Source organism: Penicillium rubens (genome assembly GCF_028828025.1).
Source record: "Penicillium rubens strain IBT 27055 chromosome Unknown utg000002l_segment0_segment0, whole genome shotgun sequence".
In the NCBI taxonomy this organism is placed as follows: Eukaryota; Fungi; Ascomycota; class Eurotiomycetes; order Eurotiales; family Aspergillaceae; genus Penicillium; species Penicillium rubens.
Window position 1 is genome coordinate 7,007,011 of NW_026890600.1, and position 19,350 is coordinate 7,026,360.

The window sequence follows — 19,350 nt, forward strand, 5'->3', positions numbered from 1 at the left end:
GTACAACACAAGCTATGGCAGTCGCAGATGGGCTCTCACAGGAGAACTCATAGATCGCCTGTCCCGGAGTCCCGTGCGGGTGGTCCCGCGGCCGCCTGGGCGACGTATCTTGCTTAGTAACCAGTCATATGCCAACGTCAAACGGCGCATTACAGCTCTTTGATATGAGATAATCCCCTTATTTTTACAGAATATTTTACTTTTACATAGGAAGTGGGGTTGAAAAGACAGACATGAACCGCATACGTAGTCTCATCGCCCGTCCGGCGGCGTACGAACGACTGCAGGACTCCGCTGCAGACGACACCGATGAGACAACATATACGCAGCGACAGCTGCAGTCTCACTTTTCAAGATTACAGTATGGCATATTCTTCCTCCTCGGAGTGTCTATGTTGTGGGCCTGGTAAGTGGAACTCAACAATCTCCGAACCCGGAGGAACAAGCTACATACATGTGTGAGTTGAGCCAACCGAAACTAATGCGGAGCACGATCTAGGAACATGTTCCTCGCCGCGGCACCATATTTCTACAGCCGGTTCCAGTCCGATGACTGGACAAGACTACACTACCAACCGTCGATCCAGTCCATGTCAACCGTCACCAACCTCGGAGCCGCCTATGCCCTAGCAAAGCTACAGAAGAACGCCTCCTATCCACGGCGAATAACGTTTTCGCTGTTGCTGAACTCTGTTGTGTTCACTATTTTGGCCTTCTCAGCAGTAGTCATGACCGATTCCTCGCCGCGAGCGTACTTTGGTTTCTTGATGGTGATGGTGTGCGCCGCGAGTCTGGCCACTGGTATCAACCAGAATGGCGTCTTTGCATACGTCTCCGGGTTCGGTAGAGAGGAATATACCCAGGCTATTATGGGTGGACAGGGTGTTGCCGGTGTGTTGCCTTGCATTGTTCAGATCTTCTCTGTGCTGGCTGTGCCGCCGAAGGAGGATAGCGTCGGTCGAGACCAAGGTCGAGACCAAGACCCCAGCATGCCCCAGACGAGTTCGTCGACGTCTGCGTTTATATATTTTCTTACGTCTACGGGTGTCTCGGTCATTGCCCTGTTGGCTTTCCTCTATCTTCTGAGACAGCAACCCTCTTCGAGGCAAAAGTTGGCAAGGGATGACGATGAGTCTATTGCGGATGTCCGCGAACATTCCAAGACTGTCAGCCTCTGGACTCTGTTCGTTAAGCTGCGGTTTCTGGCATTTGCTGTGTTCGTCTGCTTTTTGGTTTCTATGGTGTTCCCAGTCTATACGGCCGAGATCAAGTCCGTCAACGACCCTGCCAGTTCACGGATGTACGATCCTAGTGTCTTCGTTCCTTTCGCATTTTTGCTTTGGAATCTGGGCGATTTGGCCGGGAGAATGTGTGTGGCTATCCCAGGAGTGTCTTTGGGACAGCATCCTCAGATGGCTGCCATTGTGGCTATTGCCCGTGTTATTTTCATTCCGATGTACCAGCTCTGCAACATCAACGGCGAAGGTGCTGCTGTCAAGAGTGACGTTTTCTATTTCCTTGTACAGTTCTTCTTCGGTGCCACCAATGGGTACCTGGGGACAAGCTGTATGATGGGCGCTAGTCACTGGGTTGTTGCCGACGAAAGACCGGCTGCTGGCGGATTCATGAGCCTGGTTCTTGTCGGTGGACTGGCTGCTGGGAGCTTGTTGAGTTTCTCTGTTGCCAGTGGTTGATTTTGGTGGCATATTTCGCTCATCCAGTAGACTCAGATATAACGAATGATGAGCCATGAAAATTCTTCCGTTACTTGATCTCCGCGTGAGTACTCCTTTGTTAGCTGACCCATTGAGTCCTTTAATGTAGCCCCTGTTTTCCGTTTGAGGAGCCCTAAGTTGAGACTCCAAGTCGAAGTTTGCCGGCTGTCGCCTTCGCATTTTCAATCGCTCTTAAACACACACAAGTCAATTGGGACCCTAAACGACCTCCTTAAACAGTTTCCCGCCATTTGATGTCTCCAATCAATTTCTATTGTAAATCTCTTATCATCTCATCTGTCGTTTGCCCACTCCGGTTCCCCTTCGTGCTTCGCCTCTCTCTTCTTCTTTTCTCTTCTCTTCTTTTCCCACACACCGTTCCCTCGTTTAATATTTGTTTTTTACATTTGTCTTTCAGTAAGAAGAACTTCTCTGGATGTCTTTGGTCGTATGTCTTACGGTAACTAGTTATTGTTCATGACGATTTTCGATTCCTTGGCTATGGGCGTCCGATGCCATGCCCTAGCTGTCCCCTCGTTCTGGGGTCTACTGAGTGGACTCCTTGCCTTGGTGAGTACTGATGTATAAGATTAAGTATTGAATGAGTATGTGTCTCATTCCAATCAATATCTTTTTCACAGCTGTGCGTTTACTATGTGGGCTGGATCATCCACACTCTCTGCTTCCACCCTCTGAGTGGCTACCCTGGACCCAGGCTGGCTGCCATCACTCCTTTGGTTCACCTCATGTGGGACATCCAGGGTAAGCAGCACTCGACAATGAAGCGCCTCCATGACCAGTACGGAGACGTGGTCCGTATTGCTCCGAATGCTCTCGTTTACCGCGCCGCACCCGCCTGGAAGGATATCTACGGTCACCGCAAGAAGGGCCAAAAAGTCTTCGTCAAGGACCCGGCCTTGTATGCACCCACTCCCAACGGTGTTAATGCAATAATCACAGCCAATGAGGATAACCACTCCCGGATGCGCCGTTTGCTGACCCACGCCTTTTCCAACAAAGCCTTGCGCGAGCAGGAAGAAATCCTCCAGATGTACGCCAACATGTTCATGGAAAAACTTAAGGGCCTCATGGGGAGCGCCGCGTCCCAAACCATTGATATCACCTGCTGGTTCAACTTCACCACATTCGACCTCATTGGCGATCTCGCTTTTGGAGAACCCTTCGGCTGCTTGTCAAACAGCACATACCACTGGTGGGTCCGAATTATTCTGGATGCCGTCAAGGCAAGCGCCTACCTCAAGGTCTTTTGGTACTACCCTTTCCTCGTCCCCTTGGTGCGTGTCCTGGTCCCCAAGCACCTTCTCCAGAAACGTCAAGCCAGCTTCAACCTGAGCGTTGAGAAGGTCCGTCGTCGTCTCGCCCTGGGTGCTACCCGTCCCGACTTCACTTCATATATCCTTAAGCATTCCAAGGATGGGAAGGGCATGTCGCCTGAGGAGATGGATGCGAACTCGGCGGTCTTCGTCCTGGCCGGCAGCGAGACTACCGCTGCCCTTCTCTCTGGTGTGACATACTACCTTCTGCGCTACCGTGACAAGTACACACGCTTGGTCCGGGAAATTCGTGGTGCTTTTGACAAGGACACTGACATCAAGTTGTCCACCCTCGGGGACCTCCCGTACCTGAATGCTGTCCTGACTGAGGCAATGCGCATCTACCCGCCCATTCCTTCCATGCTTCCACGCATCGTTCCCGAAGGAGGAGCGATGATTAACGAGCAATACGTCCCTGGAAAGGTAATTACAACATGCCGGTGTGTGTTGTTTGCGGAAAAATATCCGAGCATGAACTTGTTCTAGAGAAGACAGGTCCCCCTCGGCTATTCCCATCTCAGCACAAAACACAATTTCAATTCCACGCCTCGATACTGACAGCGGTTGAATACAAACAGGTCTCCGTCTCCATCTCGCTGTACTCTGCCTTCCGTGCCGCCTCGCACTTCAAGAACCCCGAGGCATTCGTCCCAGAGCGCTGGCTGAACGAGTCTGATGAGTACATCAATGACAAGAAGGAGGCCTTCCAACCCTACTCTTACGGTCCACGCAACTGTCTTGGTCAACAGTAAGCACACATTCCATCACTGCCTGCTCACTCCATCCGTGTTTTCACCTGAGCCATATCTGGAAGTGTTTGCTAATATTCCATCTACAGCCTCGCGAACGCCGAAATGCGTCTCCTGCTCGCCAAGCTCTTGTGGAACTTCGACCTAGAGCTTCTTCCTCAGTCTCTGAACTGGACTGATCAGAAGTCCTTCTCACTCTGGAGCCGTCCTGAACTGATGGTTAAGCTCTTCCGTGTCGGTGCTGGAACTGTTCTCTAAGTGTACGAATTTATGAAACGAACTGACAATATCTCCTTTTTTACTGCACATCCAGTTGGGATAGATCGTTGTCTCGACTGTGGAAAAGCATGGGTCCGAAAAGCGTTTGTTGAAAGCTTTGAAATGGCGTTTTCTTTCTTCTTGTCTCGGGGTTACGGCTAGGCTGTTTGTTTCGTCCTCCCTGGGGTTTTCAGTACATACATGCATCTAGTCATCCGCGGGTTACTACCCCGGTACAAAAGGTTGGGGATTTGGAAGTGGGCGTTTCTGCTAGAATAGAAAAAAAAAGTCCTAATACATAACTACTCTTCTGTCAGAGGGCATAGCAACTTGGCGGGAAGCCGATAGGCGGTTTGTGATGGCTGTGGGATGTTCCTTGAAAAAGAAAAACACGAAGTTGTGTTTATTCTCATAAGTTAAGGTGCAAGTAGACAGAGTCATGTATTCGCATGGAAAAATGTATGTAGAATATGTATGAAGGTAGTGTATATTCAAGGTCCGTTATACTGGTGATCTATCCAAGGTATTGCATGTTATATTCCAACGCCAATCCCCAAGCCCACAATAGGTAAACAAATGATAACTCCTAACCTTGAAAATGACAAACACCATGTGACTCCCCCGTCTGCTAATGCTTTTTGTATACTAAGGAATCATCAGAAAAAGTCTTGTTCACCCAGCCATTGCGAGTCCATCGCGTAGGCCACCAAATCCGCTGCGCAACACATATCTTCATGTCCATGCTCCAAGTCGAGAAGTTCGAGGACGGCCTTTAGCCTGTGATCTAATGTTTGCTTGAGCTGCGAGATACCAGTTTGCACGTCCTTCGTCTGCCTCTCCTTGACGAGGGATTCGGCGATGTTCTGATCTTTCCCTTTGGCCGTCTCCGGTTTCCGTGTCATCTTGTTGGGCGAGCAAGATGCAAGAGCTTTTCGCTGTGGCTGTGTAGGCGGTGGTTCAGGTTTGCGGTTCTTGAAAAGGCTCTGAAGCAGAAATAGTAGCCAGACCAAGTTGGTGCGTGGGGAGTATTCTGCCCAGATGCCAGGGATATCCGCCACTTTTTCTGTTTCTGTGGGGCAACCAGTATAGAGTGTAGCGCGCATACTGATTTTCAATGTTAGCAAGCTGTGTAAGAAAGTAAGTAGGCATTGGGAAACATACTATCGGTAGGTGTTTCTTTGCATAATCTCGTCTTCGTCTTGGCCAATAGCATCGAACAACTGCTTCTTGTCCAGATCTGATGACGCAACCTCGGTGAGACCGGCGGGATCATCGGTCAAGAGCAGGTCCGCGCGAGAGAGTGAGTAGTCAATAATGGTAGTCTCGAGGGAGCTGATTCCAAATCCACTGGACGATGGCTGTCGTGCAACGTCGAGCTCTGTGGGGGGATCCATGCAACCATCTTCCCGCGTCGATCGTATACAAACATTTCCCAAGTGAAGGTCTCGATGCTCAAACATAGCATACTCCTCTGCCCGGGCCAGAGCCATGGCAACTCCCCAGAAAATATCATAGATCTGGAAAATCGATGACCAAGCAAACTTCTCTAGTTCACATCCCGCATCATCCATCTCCACAATCGCCCATAGCTGCGTATCGGGATATGCTCTTTTGTTGGACGGATTAGGATTTATGCAGTCATCTTTGGTCTTCTTGTAGTGGTCCCATGCATTTTGGAAGGACTCTGGGAAACGACCTTGGACAACATGGATCTCTCTGAAGCGAGCAAAGCCAGGGATTGGATCTAGATACTTGAGCATCTTGACCTCGGAAACAATCTCGTCAATGGCGGTGAATTTTTTGGACCCGGGACCGCTCTTTGCTCGCAGAGGCACGACTTTGAAGACTCCATCGCCATATGATTTCAGTTTAGCTAGCTTTGATTTTGAGACCACTGGCCTACAAGCTTCTTCCCGCAGGTGAAGCTTGTAGACTTCACCGTAGGATCCCTCTGCGAGTTTTGCGACGTCGAACATGCTCGCTGATCGCGAAGCCCATGAGCTGAACTTCTGAATGCCTTGCGCAGCAATTGGAGACAAAGCCTCATCCAGAATTGGGCGAACATAATCGCTAGCTTTGCTGTCATGAATGACTCCGGACGATCGCCTGGGTGCAGGAATCTTCCTTTTTTCCGCTCTCCTTCTGTCGGAAGATGTACTTGGCTTTTCTCGATCCTCGCCTGTGGACTCTGACGTCGGAGCTGGGGAATCTGGTGTAATCAGGGGGAGACTGTCTGAATCCTTTGGGCATTCTCTGACCTCCACCGTCGTTTCGCATCGCGTTGATTTTGGCTTCGTCTCCTCCGGGGTGCATTCACCAGAGGATTGCGGCGTTGTCGGGGTGTCCGAGGTGTCCTCTGTCGCGGACGAATTTGATTCATCAGAGACGACTTTCGTCAGCTCTTGGTGCTGCTCGCTCTCAGTCTTTGTAGGCTCTGCACGATTGTCTGACTGAGGGGTTGAGTCGTCATGGATTGTCACTTGGGCTAGTTTCGCTTGGAGGTTTTCCACGGGGTCGACACGTTGGGTCTTGAATCTGGCGTCCTTGACAGGGCTTCCTTGGTCGAATACCGCTCGGGGGGCATTGGCTCTTCGTTTCCCGTATACTCTGCGTTGAACCACTGACTTGGATTTGGATTGTTTGGGCTCCATTGGTGTCGCGTGACTTGAGACTGGCGAGTGTGACCGGGTCGACATCATTGGGGAAGTTTTATACACCCAGTATATTAATCTGGGGCTTGGAATACCTGTGGTAGTGGAATTAGGATGGTTCTGTTCGACCGAATGAGGTCAGGACAGTCAATCTGGGGCCGGAGTGCTGGATCGTCGACCGGTGTTGACGTTTAGCCTAATCAGGTTTAGCGCGGTGTTGCTGCGGTAAAAAATATTCTGCCGTTGGCCTTTGGAATTATATTGGACTGTTGGACTGTTGGACTGTTGTATATTTTAACTGATGTTTGATTTGTTGACTATTAAAAGCATAAGAAATCAGAATGCAATTGCACATTGGAGATAAATATTTGGGGATATGTCTATGTCCAGTAACAAAGGCACACGTCCGGGGAAAGACTGCTAATCCCACAAGCCTGGGGTATATCTACGGTCGATGTCGGGTTTTATACTCCCTACAAGAGATACAATTTTTATTTTTCTTCCATTGCTCTGATATTGGACCTTCGGAGTCTTTCCCTTACATCGTACATGAAACGAACGTGGGACTCAGACCGTTGAAGATCTGCACCCCCGTGTTTCTGTACATTATTAGTATGACTTTCAGAAGCATGTGTATCCACCTATCCCGTGTTTTCCCCCCTTTCTCTCGAGGGCTAGATTCGCGAAATAGTCAGAGATAATAAAGGAAGAGTCTAGATATAAGCCGGATAACGCTGAACGGTGAATGGTCCAATATCATCTATAGTGGGCATCAAGCCGGGGCTGACCGGAATTGGTTCCTGCAAAGTCACATTGTGACGTACTAAGAAAGAATGGACGATACAGACAATAAAAGAAAGAGAAAAAGGAAGAATTAATTGATACAGGTAGAAGAGTAGATAGTTAGTAGTAAAATAATATACTATATATTATATATTATATATATAAAACAAAGAGAAGAGAAGTAAAATAAAAAAAGAGTCCCAAGTCCCGGGGCACGCGCCTCGGATGTGCGCTTTTGCCTTTTTTTTCCCTTTTGCCCTCCCGCCTCTTCTCTCCCTCTCCTACAACATAGAGAGTCTCATTCTAATGTCCTTTTAATACCTTTTTAATACCTTTTAATACTTTCTCAATGCGAGGGCATGGCGTTCAACTTCAACTGGTCGCCTTTGATGGCGGACGCGAGTTTTTACACTCGCGCCCAAGATCTGCTCACTGCCGCCCTTAATAAATCGCCAAAACCCCCAATAATCGTCGACGATATTCACGTCACCGAGTTGAACTTGGGATCCATTCCCCCCGAACTCGAAATTTTGGAAATCGGTGACTTGGCCGAGGATCGCTTTCGCGGCATCTTTAAGATGTCATACACTGGCGACGCTTTTCTCACCTTGAAGACCCGGGTTCAGGCAAATCCGCTCAATACCTTCCTCCTCACACGACCAACTTTCGGCTCGCCAGTACCTCTTGCTGCCGCGTACGTCTTCAGTCTCACTTCTCCCCTTCAGATATATTTGCTGATATGCGATTCTAGTACTCCGCTCACTATACCTCTGCAAATCACCCTCTCCGATTTTAAACTCTCTGGATTCGTTATACTAGTTTTCTCAAAACAAAAAGGAATCACAGTCGTGTTCCGTAATGATCCGCTTGAGTCGCTTAAGGTTTCGTCGACCTTCGATTCGATCCCGTTCGTGCGCGACTTCCTACAAAAAGAGATCGAAGCTCAACTCCGGATATTGTTTATGGACGAACTCCCAGCCATCATTCATCGACTGTCGCTCCGCTTGTGGGTTCCAGAATATCGCACGGGGGAGGAAATGAACGACGAGACCGATAACACAGCCAAGTCAAGCGAAGGCCCCGGTCAAGATCCTCTAGCTAGCCCGCCACAGGATCCCGTCGACTCCCTCGGAAATGCGTTAAATGAGTCCGAAATCGCGTCGCTCTCTCTAGATTCGTCGGTAGAGACCCACTCCCTCTTCTCACAAAAGAACCTCCTTCGCCTGGCCGCTCTGACAGATTCGCAACGTACTCTGTCCTTGTTCACTCCGTCGATCCAGGAAGTAGTGTACCGAGCATGGACCTCTCCAACCGATACCAGCGAATTCCCTTCGAGCGTGATCTCACCACTAAGCCCGACTCTTTCGCGAGAGCAGTCGCAAATGGGAAGCATGTCTTCCCTTCACGAAACCGCCAGCAATGCCTCCATGCAAAGTCGACCCTCCATGTCTAGCCATTCATTTAGCACCAGCACCTATGGTCTGAGTCTAGGCGCTGGACGTCATTCCAAAGCCCACGCTCGGAAACGTAAGAAGCGTGTTGTGGATCTGCGGCGCCCTAAGACAACCGATGACGCTATGAGCGTTAGCGATGAGAGTGTTATGACCGAGTCGTCTAGACCCCCCTCTATCGCCTCTGCACCTCTGCCTATTGTAAATGAGCCATCAGATGACCCAGTCACACCACCTCTGTCACCCGAGGTCGACTGCCACCTACCTATTATCCCCGAAAGGCATTTGCCCAGCTTCTCCCGCCCCACTCGTCGGGATGCGGACTTATCATACTCCCATGAGACTATCCGTGGACCCAAGGCAGAGGATGTGGACGCCACCCCTCGTGCTACTATGCGCGGTTATCCCCAGGAGAGGGCTGAGGCGGGACCGTCTAGCAACCAGCGGACCCCGTTGCCTGCGGCTGTTCTTCCGTTCTCCAAGGATGAGAACGCCAACGTCGATCCTGTCCTGGTCGACAGACTCGCCGGTGAAATCGCTCGTCGTATGCGTGAGGACAAACTTATGACAAACGCATGCAGCGGCTTCTGGAGCCGCCAGCACGAAGACAGTCCTCCTCCGGCGTATGGCCACTGAGCTCTTACCTCCATACATCCCTTTCGACTTGAGCAATCCTCGAGCATGACCGTTACGATTTCCTTTTCCGTTCTTTTCTTTTCTTTTCTGCATTTTTCTTACGGTTTCTTGGTTCTTTTTCTGTTCTTCCTCGTTTTTGGGCTAAACTGGTATTTCTTTGGAGCGGGATTGTACAAAACTGGGTTCTGTCATGGTACAGCTGGCGTTGAGTTTTGTTCGGGGGTTTCATTTTTATATGATACCACACTCATTAGCCATTGGGTTTTCTGTATTTTTTATTTATTTTGGGGCAGGTTATGGGGTCCCTAGAGAAAGGTTGGATATTTGGTGTCTAAATTATGATGTCTCCTTTGTTCCTCGAATCGAATAAATCGCCTAAATCGCCTAAATACCTCCGATGCGGGTAAAAAAGCTGGAGATAGCGCTAAACCCGGGAGGAACTTAGCTCCGCACCGGGCACCACCTCTTGGTTCCCACTCCTTTCTTTTCCATCATGTCATATCAATTCCAATATGGCGGGCATGTTCAAGAATGTGTTTGGCTCTCAGGAGGCTAAATCCGACGATGGTATGTTGATTGATACATTTCAATTGCTGAGCTGACTCTGGTAGACTTCGCCGACTTCGTGGAAGCTCCCAACCCGTCGCCTGCCTCCCTCGTCGCTGACTCGACTGTCGCCCCAGCAGCCAACACCCTAGCCGCGAAGCAGGTCCCCTACACTGCCTGGTATCGAGTATGGGAGAGGACATCCCCGAGCGATTTCAAGCAGGAGGCAATGATCATGCCGGTCATCCTCTTGATTGTCCTCTTCCACCTCTGGGGAACGCGCAAGAACCGAAAGAGGGCGAGGGACTGGGCGCAGGCCCACGGACCTTCTCTTCAGAAGGAGTTTGCCGTCGTCGGATTTGATGGAATCGCCCGACCGGCTGCCGTGGACGGTGAGGCGATCACCTTGGAGCTCGCCAATCCCGAGTCCCTGCTAAAAGAGAGGTCTGCCTGTGAGTTCGCCTCGTATGCGACCGGCCGCCAGAACGTTGCCTTCCTCGATGTCAACCTTAAGATGCCTAAGCGATACAACCCCATCACCTTCATTATGGAGTATGTCTTCAGCTTTTTCTTCGAGAGTTGGGAGACCCCCGTTGAGAAATACGAGGCTCTAGCGTATGCTTTCGATGGTAAGGAGAAGGACCTGGTTCCCGTTCTCGCCAAGGATTCTGCTCCCGTCAAGGTCCCTAGCTCGACTTACGACGGCTTTATCTGGGCTGTTGTCCACAAGAGCCACATGCGCAAGTTCCGCAACGACCGCTACGATGCCTCTCTCACCTTCTCTAAGGATAGCCCCAAGCTCCCCTCGTGGGTCACTGTGATGACCGAGAGCGCTGAGATTAGCGATACCCTCCTCACCCCGGAGTTGATCCAGGCCATTGAACAGGCTGGTAATGACTTTGAGTACTTGATCGTGACGGACCAGCCTATCGACAGACCCACTAAGTGAGTAGCCTCTGTGCGAGCCTTTAGTTAGATCCGTTGCTTAGATCCGTCGCTAACGATTTGTGTTTTAAGGATTGACGAGACCATTCCTAAGAAGCGCATCCAGCTATCCGCTAACCTCGCCTCCTCCCCGTCCGGCTATACCTCCACCCTCCCTTTGTTCAACCAGTTCCTATGCCTATCCGACAAGCTGGTCGCCTCCGCCCATTTCCGTGGCGAAGTCATGCGCAAAGTCCGTAACGTCCGCGAAGAGGAGATCAAGAGGCTGCGCCGTGTCGACGAGGAAGAGAAGGCCGAGGAGCGCCGCATTGCTGCCGAAAAGATCAAGAAGGATGAGCGTGAGCGAATCCTACGTGGATTAAGCGCCGACGAGCAGCGCAAGTTCCTTGAGCGTGAGGCTCAGAAGGGACAGAGACGCCAGGCGAAGAAGAGCACGCGGAAGGGTTAGACGGGTGTCTTTTGTTCTGGAGGTTCTTATGCTATCTTCTCGCTCCTTTCTGTGGGAAAGATGCGGGTTGAATGTCTTACCCTGCCATTTTGGTACCTTTCTAATTTGATGTATTCATATTTATTTGTGGAAGATATAATATCTACCATGAGAACTGGGGGTGGAATCTTCAAACGTTCAGCCATATTCAATGCTGATTATGTTCAAATCATCGAGTCCTGTCTGATTCGAATATTAGGAAGCAGCGTAGATGGCATTGCAGCCGAACACCTTGCCAACCTCTCTCCCTCACCCCATCACTCCAATCAACATCACTGGTCGTTCCAATTATCCTTATATACTCCGACCTACTTCATTCATTCATTCACAATGCATTTCCTCATCCCCCTAATTCCATTCCTTTCGGCTATAACCCTATCCCAGGCCACTCCCACAGGAACCAGGATCAACACCAATACAACCACCAATACCATCGGCACCACCAGCCTACCAGTCGGAGCCATAATCACTCATTGTACTATCCCAGGCACAATCGCCCTCACGTTCGACGATGGCCCGTACATCTACACCCCCCAGATACTAGACACTCTCGCCGAACACGGCGCAAGAGCAACCTTCTTCCTCAACGGCCATAACAGAGGAAACATCCATACATCACCCGACGTAGTGCAGCGCACATTGGCAGAAGGACACCAGCTGGGGTCTCATACGTTCGTTGATGCCCACCCACTGGCCTATCCACTCTCCTCCCTTCTCTATCCAAGTCCAGTCCAAGCACCAACATACACTAACCAAATATCCAGATGGAACCATCCCTCCCTCGATGTACTCCCATACGAAGAGATCGTACAGCAAATGACACTTCTTGAAGAAACCTTCATGCACATCCTTGGCTTCTTCCCGACCTACATGCGTCCCCCATTCCTCAGGCATACGCCCGTCGTCCTCGGCGCTATGGCCGATCTGGGATACCACGTTATCGGGGCTAGTGTTGACACTAAGGACTATGAGAATGATAATCCCGATACAAATTGGGTTAGTTTTGAAAAGTTCTCGAGGGAGGTTGATGCTGGTGGGACGATTGTGTTGGCACATGATTCGCATCAGCATACGGTTGAGATTTTGGTGGATAATATGCTTGCGGATGTTGAGAGGAGGGGGCTGAGTCGTAGGTTTCTCTTTTCTTTGTGTTTTTGTACGTCTATGGCTTGAGGCTAACGTTTGCTTATAGCTGTTACTGTTGGCGAGTGTCTTGGTGATCCGTCTGAGTATTGGTATCGTACTGGGAGATAGATGGTTTGTGTGGCTTTGGAGGTATGTTCTATTTTCTGTCGTCCTGGGTGATTGTTCTTTCTGATATTCATACTTGAGCCAAGGGACACCTGTGTATAGAAGTCTTAGCTCCATTGAACTTATAGGTTATTCTTGACGACGTTCTGTAGACATATGTGCCTGGCCAATGTAATTCTAGGCTAACAATGTCTGATTTAGAACTGGGATTAAAACAGCTGAACTACTATGGATATAGAATGACTGCTTATTCTCATTTCAGTAGGTGTGAACTACCCGGTCTCTGGACATGCATAGATCTGAGGCTCATGGAAATGGTAAATATGATGCATTGACATAGACCTGGGGTAAGCCACTTACATGCAGATTGTCAAACCTCTCTTTTGCCAATTTGAGGCTCTCTCTGTCTTCATGTCTTTGTGCCTTTGTTCCTTTGTCTCCATGAACCTATTTAGAGAGCTTCATGCCAGTGGTTAGGTCGTGAATATAGAGACAGTTCTCTCGCTCTTCTCTTGGCCTCCCACTAGTAGGTATTATCTTTTCTAATGCAGGTTATAAAACAATGGTAAGATTCAAACAAGGTATGTATCAATAAAATATGAGAGTGAGCTGACGTGACCATCGTTTAGTAGGTACCTATATAAACAACAGCCCCCCAGCTTCCTTTTTGCTTTGGCAAATAGTCACTTTCCACTTCCCACGTATCACGTCCGAGAACATCATCTTCTTTTCTTTTTCACACAATATCCTATACTACTTGGCACTTGGTACCAACCATAGCCATTGATTATAGCATTTCAGACACTGGGTAAGTGGCTTCTACTAGCCTTGCTTTGGAGACTTGGAGCGTAATCTAACTTACTCGAAGGTCGTGTACATCGAAGACGCAAAGATTGTGAGGCAAGAACCTTGCAGAAATGGCAAGATCACCAATACGGTCATCTGCCTTCTCTGAGTCTGAGGAAGAACCTCCCACAGAATGAGACCTTGAGGAATGTCCTCGGTCCACTGTAGTGAAGAGAGACGACAAGGCACGTACCGTTGTCTACCGGTCATATGCCAGTTGCTAACCGGTTATAGATCTCCTTACAAAAATTCGTCGAGCTCGCTACGACCCAATTAAGACACCTATATATTGTGGACGGTCAAGACAAATTCAACCGTCTATGACATTGCAGATGGACGGTATTCCATCTTTCTCAGGACCAAAACCCAGCAGTAAGGGTTTCACGATTTGCTATCGTGGTGCTGCCATCGTTGCTGGGATACTCTCTTCCGTTGCGATCAAGGCTGGCTTGGGGGCCGGAGTCTTTCAAGTACCGGCGGTCGAGCAGGCCAGGATTATCTTGGCGCTACTCAAGGAAGAGGTAACAAAACAAGAACGGCTGATTGATGAGGACCCCGTTAATATGAACCTGGTAGCCTTCCTTATGCCTCGCGGCCGAACATCCCTACATACATAGCGGTTGGGCCGCCATCGGAAGCCAATCAAGGCCAAACTGGGCAATGGCGCAGAAATGGAGGCGCAAGTCGACGGATACTTTGGGAGGAAGATGGGCCAATGAAGATGATCCTTGAGGCCAAGGCAGGATCAATAAATTGTCATGAGCCCCAAGTCTCCATCCAAGAGACGACGGAAGTGGCTTCGCTGCTCATGACACAAGAGGTCGATGCCAAGCGGTGAGACTTGCCTTTCTATACCTCAGCCTCAGCTATGCTATACAGTGCTAATACTAAGTCGTACATAGGCCCGTTTTCGTTATCTCCCAAGATGGCAGTGACCTATATATCACAGCCGAGGTGCGAATAACTAAGACTATCGACGGCAGGGTGACGGTCACCACCTCTCTTGACGATATGGAAAACAGAGGAAGAAGATTTGCCATTCGGCTAACTCAGAGTTAAAAGAGTAAAGAACGGTGAGTGCCCCAGAACTTCCAGGTGGTACATTATCTGACTCCGCAGTCAGAACCTCAGCTTTGCCTCCTCCCACATCTTCTAGGTTCGAGGGATGCCGTTCTCCTTTCCGGTCCTAGGGCCACAAATGGTGGAGGTTCGCTTTACTCATCTCAAATTGTCCGGGACTGGCTACGCCAAGACACCGGTCATAGTGGTGTCGTGCGGTGTCTAAAAAGACGTTGGGGAGCTCAAAGTCCCTTAGACTGGCGTCCGCTGCCTGAAGATACTAGTTATATCAGAATTGGCTAGATTTGTGTTAGACAAACTGGGCAAGTTGTCGAGTATATGATCGACCAAGGAGGTTTCCAGTGAGACAATGCTTCTGGTATTTGTGTCGGAGTTGGGCGGGCTTCTACAGCTTTGTACGGTAGAACCCAAAAATCAAATGGGACTTTTTGAGTTATCAGCATATATAACGCGTCAAAAACAGTACCCTTCAATGAAGATATCGTACATCACCCCAAAGGGTGGAGAAACAACACATCTCGCTGTAACTGTGTAGGTGAAGGGGCAATCAAGCTGGAAAGAATAAAGGGACAAGGCACGACCGTGATGGTTTTGTCTATCCCTTTTACGATGTTTTAATCTATACCAGAGTGTCTATACACACTAATTCCTCCTTACTCCTGCTTTATCTGTATCTATACCCTACAACTTCCCAAAGACCCTAACCATCTCCTCAACAGGCTTCTGTACCTTCTCCCCGGCAGCAGCCTCAGGACTCCCAAAGACTAACTGGGCAACATTCCGCCACTCACGGGGCAGATCCCATTGCTTTGAAACGCCAGCATCAATGAGCGGGCTATAGTGCTGCAAGTTCGCTCCAAAGCCGAGCGCTTCAAGGCCCGTCCAGACTGGTAAACGTTAGAACGAAGAAAGGACACACGAAGGGAAACGAAAAAGAAATGGACATACGGAAATACTGATGCATAGCATTCGAATGGTCTGCCCATGGTAGGAAATTATCCTTGTATGTAGCGAACTTCTCCTGCATGGGTTTGATGTGGGCTGGGTCTTCATAGAAAAGAATCTGGGTATTGATTAGCTATGGACAGGACTGGATACCTCGAGTTTCAAGGAAATGAAACCGAATTCGAAAGGGAAAGCGAAAGCCAAACTACGTACCGTCCCATACGCCCCCTTAAAACCGAGCAACTTAGGCAATGTCTGTTTCTCCCAGATCTCCTGCGAAATCTTACCCGCCTTAACAAGACCCTCGAAAGCCTCAATGGCGATATCCCACAGTCTGTCGTGCTGACCGTGCAGGAGCACGACTAGCCGTGTAGACTGGGTATTGAATGAACTGGGAACATGTAGGATGGCGGCATTGACAAGCTCTTCGATCTTGGAGTCTGGGACTGGACTTTCCTTGCCGAGCTTGTAGATCGTGCGCCTATTCTTAGCGAGATTGATTAAAGCGCTAGACATGTCTGGTGCTGGTGCTGGAGCCAGATTGCGGGTTGAAGAGGAGAATGAGCGGAGTGGTTGTGTTTGGGTTCGATATAGATGGGTCTGACGGGATACCAGGTGTGCTGGGCTGATTCTGAATGCTGTGCGGGTTATGGCGTGTAGGGGAGATTGAGTGAGGCGGGTTCTCATTTTGATTGCGAGTGAAGTGTACAGTTTTCTTTCTGTGGACCTGTGGTTTATATAGACCTGCAGGCTCTTGCTTATCACTCGCTAATCCGGGGTGTTACCCGGTCTACGGCGATTTCGTGATATTGCGGAATTACGGATTTAACTATTTATCAGCAGGTAAGTCAGACCTCGGGAGGCATCTAACTATTGAGCACTCAGTCTACGCTCAGACTATGCCCGAATAAGCACCTTGGCACGATACTATCTATCTACTTTGCGACTTTTTGATGGGCCTCGATTTTGTTGTGATATCTCATTATCGGAGAGAATTGTCAAGTGATAGAGTATACTACAGATTCTCAGCCAGATTTCTTCCGTTGAAATGCTTGACAACTTCAATCCAATCAAACCTTGGAAGGATTCCTGGTATATGTAATAACTGCCAAAGAAAGACAACGATATGAATGAGTACCAAATCTGATCAGTCAAACTTCTTATGAACCACACGTGATCTGAGCATCAACTTAACTACCACCCCTTCCCCCTTTCCAGTCAGTTTATTTCAGGGATTTTTCGTTTATTCCTCTCTCTTATTTTGTCAACTAAAGTGCCCACCTTCTGCAATTGATCGCAATGCCCGAAGAGCCGCTACCCTTGTACAGATTGGAATTCAAGTCATTTCGAGACTGGAACGGTGACCGTCCATCACAGACCCTGATATTTCACAACAATGGCTCTTTATGGTGGATCAAAGTTACCGTGGATTGGTCACTGCCAACACAGGTATTAGCTCTGGGCTATTTGAAACGCCGGTCCATCTTTCAAGAATTCCTTGAAGCGATTGATTTCGGCCAATTGCAGCTTTTAGACGATACTGTGACAAACATTACTTTAAGCTTGACCGAGCAAAGTCAGACCTCGACCGGGCAAAGTCAAAACTCGATCATGTTACGGGACGGGCATGGCCATCAAGACCCAGCGAACTTCTTTATTGCCATTGCCTATCAAATCTGCTACAAGATCGCAGAAGATCCAAAGAGGGTCATGTACCCAACGTACCCAACTCTAGAGCGGGATCGATGTTTACCAATATTTGAGGCTGGTTGTTTGCAGACTATTGATGTTATCGCTCCAACAGTCTCCAAAGTTATGTTTGAGCAACATATATTTGCTTACAAAACGATTGACCGCCCTATCTATGAGCCTGAAGACACGGAACATATGTTGAACGAGATTGACGTCCTTACACAATTCCGCGGGCTTCCGAGCATCGCGCAGCTAGTTGGCCTAGTTGTATCAGAGAACCCGTATAAGACCTGCCCGTCAACCGATATGCCAATAGTGATCACAGGATTTCTTCTTGAATACTATTCCGGAGGGTCACTTGAGCAAATATTCGAGGATGAGTCTCAATTTGAGTCTCAATTTGATACTTTGCTAATACAATGGGCCTTACAAATTGGGATAGCATTGAGATTATTGCACAAGAGAGGGCGTACTCATCTTGATATCAAGCCGTCAAATATCGTTTTGGATGCCGGTGAACATGCCGTCCTGATCGATGTTAGCGGGACCGGTGGTTACGTGTGGGAATGGCTTTCACCTGAGATGCAGATTCTCATTCAAAACATTGAAACAAGCCCTGCCAACACGCCGTTTGAGGCAAGGGTTGCCACGGATTGTTGGGCTTATGGAAGATTGCTTTCGGCTCTCGCCGAAAGAAGTGGGACACCTTGGATAGGTAAAAAACTGCAGTTTATCGCTGATGGTCTGACCAAGGCGGCGCCCGAACTTCGCATCTCGCTATGCGACGCTCTCTCGCGACTGGATGAGAAGGCGTAGTAGTCGTCAACGAGAAGCTGAACCCTGTGAGGGCAGAACCGTGTACATCAACTGCATTGTTTTTCCATTCAGCAATCCACTTTCCTCCATCTTCCTCCATCAACTCGAAAATGACACCTGATGACCGAGATCTGTTCTGTTTCTGTTTCTATTTCCATCTCTGTCTCTGTTCTCTTCGCTTTGATCTTCCTTCGACGGCTAGCCGACCCCGCTTCAACAATGGGTTTCTGCTGGCTTGCTTTTTGATGGTCCTTATGCTCGCCCGGCTCGGTAGACTCTCAGGAGAATTCTTACGTGCTTCATTGGCAGCCCCATATACCTCATAAAATGGTTGTCCTTCAGATTCTGCAGATAAATGTCTCAGCCGTTTGGAAACTTCAGGATGATCAAGGTAGGAAGCCCGTGCCTTTTCTGTAAGACCGTATGTTCGACGCTTTAAAATGGCGAATAACGAAGCTAAGGCGTTTCCTTTCGAAACTAATGGAGCAGAAAGCCAACTCTTCCAAGCTTAGCTTACGGACTTCCGAATCGGAGTTACTGCCACTCTCAATATGGTTGATACAGCGCATGAACGCGTCGCACTTTAATAGAGTAATGTAATCCACGGAACTTGTCACCCCGAGTAGCTACCTACCAACGAACGGAGATTGACGGCAGCAACAAGCTCCAGGGGGTATACCGGTGAGGGTGTATCGGCGACTCATCCCCCAGAATCCAGGATGTTAGGTCATGCACCAGCCACACATTAACAGGTTCACGAGAAATTGTTGGTGGCGGGGCACTTTGGTTTGGTGCTAAAAACCGAAGATCGAGAACACCAAAATTTCTTTAAATGTCATGAGTGATATAATGGGATATAATGGGATCAGTTCTACTTAATGAGCAAAAAGCGGCAAGGACTAGAAATCAAGTACATGGGTACCTAGGTATGGGTTTAAATAATTACTTTAAAGTGAAATAGTAGGGAGAAATGTAAATAAATGGATAATTGAGCTATTCAACTATCTATCTAGCAAAGACGGGGGCTACCATATGCCCAAAAGAGTTGGAAAACAGGTACCCCTACACTATATTACTCTTTGAATGTCGCCAAAATGACTATGATAAAAGTATCAAGTTCTATTTCCAACAAGATCCCTAGAGACTTCACTTGGGTTAGCATGGG

General features: G+C 48.8%; 10 protein-coding genes across 10 annotated transcripts; 8 read left to right on the plus strand and 2 right to left on the minus strand.

The window, feature by feature from the left end:
• Window positions 1–233: 233 nt before the first annotated feature.
• On the plus strand, window positions 234–1,694 carry N7525_005123 (nucleoside transmembrane transporter FUN26; the record flags this gene model as incomplete). The annotated part of the gene is made up of 2 exons (XM_002565111.1): window positions 234–406; window positions 500–1,694. 2 exons carry the CDS (start codon window positions 234–236, stop codon window positions 1,692–1,694), a joined length of 1,368 nt encoding a protein of 455 aa, XP_002565157.1.
• Window positions 1,695–2,216: 522 nt separating this feature from the next.
• Window positions 2,217–4,056, plus strand: N7525_005124 (cytochrome P450; the record flags this gene model as incomplete). Its single annotated transcript, XM_002565110.2, has 4 exons — window positions 2,217–2,285; window positions 2,357–3,472; window positions 3,628–3,797; window positions 3,888–4,056. 4 exons carry the CDS (start codon window positions 2,217–2,219, stop codon window positions 4,054–4,056), a joined length of 1,524 nt encoding a protein of 507 aa, XP_002565156.2.
• A 656-nt stretch (window positions 4,057–4,712) lies between these two features.
• N7525_005125 (uncharacterized protein) lies at window positions 4,713–6,752 on the minus strand (the record flags this gene model as incomplete). Its single annotated transcript, XM_061213286.1, has 2 exons — window positions 4,713–5,160; window positions 5,218–6,752. 2 exons carry the CDS (start codon window positions 6,750–6,752, stop codon window positions 4,713–4,715), a joined length of 1,983 nt encoding a protein of 660 aa, XP_061070307.1.
• Window positions 6,753–7,849: 1,097 nt separating this feature from the next.
• N7525_005126 (MDM34 family protein) lies at window positions 7,850–9,577 on the plus strand (the record flags this gene model as incomplete). The annotated part of the gene is made up of 2 exons (XM_002565108.2): window positions 7,850–8,184; window positions 8,242–9,577. 2 exons carry the CDS (start codon window positions 7,850–7,852, stop codon window positions 9,575–9,577), a joined length of 1,671 nt encoding a protein of 556 aa, XP_002565154.2.
• A 512-nt stretch (window positions 9,578–10,089) lies between these two features.
• Window positions 10,090–11,516, plus strand: N7525_005127 (CCDC47 family protein; the record flags this gene model as incomplete). The annotated part of the gene is made up of 3 exons (XM_002565107.1): window positions 10,090–10,144; window positions 10,189–11,068; window positions 11,141–11,516. The coding sequence occupies 3 exons, from the start codon at window positions 10,090–10,092 to the stop codon at window positions 11,514–11,516; spliced, it is 1,311 nt and encodes a 436-aa protein (XP_002565153.1).
• A 369-nt stretch (window positions 11,517–11,885) lies between these two features.
• On the plus strand, window positions 11,886–12,809 carry N7525_005128 (chitin deacetylase; the record flags this gene model as incomplete). Its single annotated transcript, XM_061213287.1, has 2 exons — window positions 11,886–12,684; window positions 12,748–12,809. The coding sequence occupies 2 exons, from the start codon at window positions 11,886–11,888 to the stop codon at window positions 12,807–12,809; spliced, it is 861 nt and encodes a 286-aa protein (XP_061070308.1).
• A 1,175-nt stretch (window positions 12,810–13,984) lies between these two features.
• Window positions 13,985–14,269, plus strand: N7525_005129 (uncharacterized protein; the record flags this gene model as incomplete). Its single annotated transcript, XM_002565105.2, has 1 exon — window positions 13,985–14,269. The coding sequence occupies one exon, from the start codon at window positions 13,985–13,987 to the stop codon at window positions 14,267–14,269; it is 285 nt and encodes a 94-aa protein (XP_002565151.2).
• Window positions 14,270–14,373: 104 nt separating this feature from the next.
• Window positions 14,374–14,711, plus strand: N7525_005130 (uncharacterized protein; the record flags this gene model as incomplete). Its single annotated transcript, XM_061213288.1, has 2 exons — window positions 14,374–14,486; window positions 14,555–14,711. The coding sequence occupies 2 exons, from the start codon at window positions 14,374–14,376 to the stop codon at window positions 14,709–14,711; spliced, it is 270 nt and encodes an 89-aa protein (XP_061070309.1).
• A 702-nt stretch (window positions 14,712–15,413) lies between these two features.
• On the minus strand, window positions 15,414–16,364 carry N7525_005131 (nitroreductase family protein; the record flags this gene model as incomplete). The annotated part of the gene is made up of 3 exons (XM_002565104.2): window positions 15,414–15,619; window positions 15,681–15,795; window positions 15,891–16,364. The coding sequence occupies 3 exons, from the start codon at window positions 16,362–16,364 to the stop codon at window positions 15,414–15,416; spliced, it is 795 nt and encodes a 264-aa protein (XP_002565150.2).
• A 612-nt stretch (window positions 16,365–16,976) lies between these two features.
• Window positions 16,977–18,185, plus strand: N7525_005132 (uncharacterized protein; the record flags this gene model as incomplete). The annotated part of the gene is made up of 1 exon (XM_002565103.1): window positions 16,977–18,185. One exon carries the CDS (start codon window positions 16,977–16,979, stop codon window positions 18,183–18,185), a length of 1,209 nt encoding a protein of 402 aa, XP_002565149.1.
• Window positions 18,186–19,350: the final 1,165 nt, after the last annotated feature.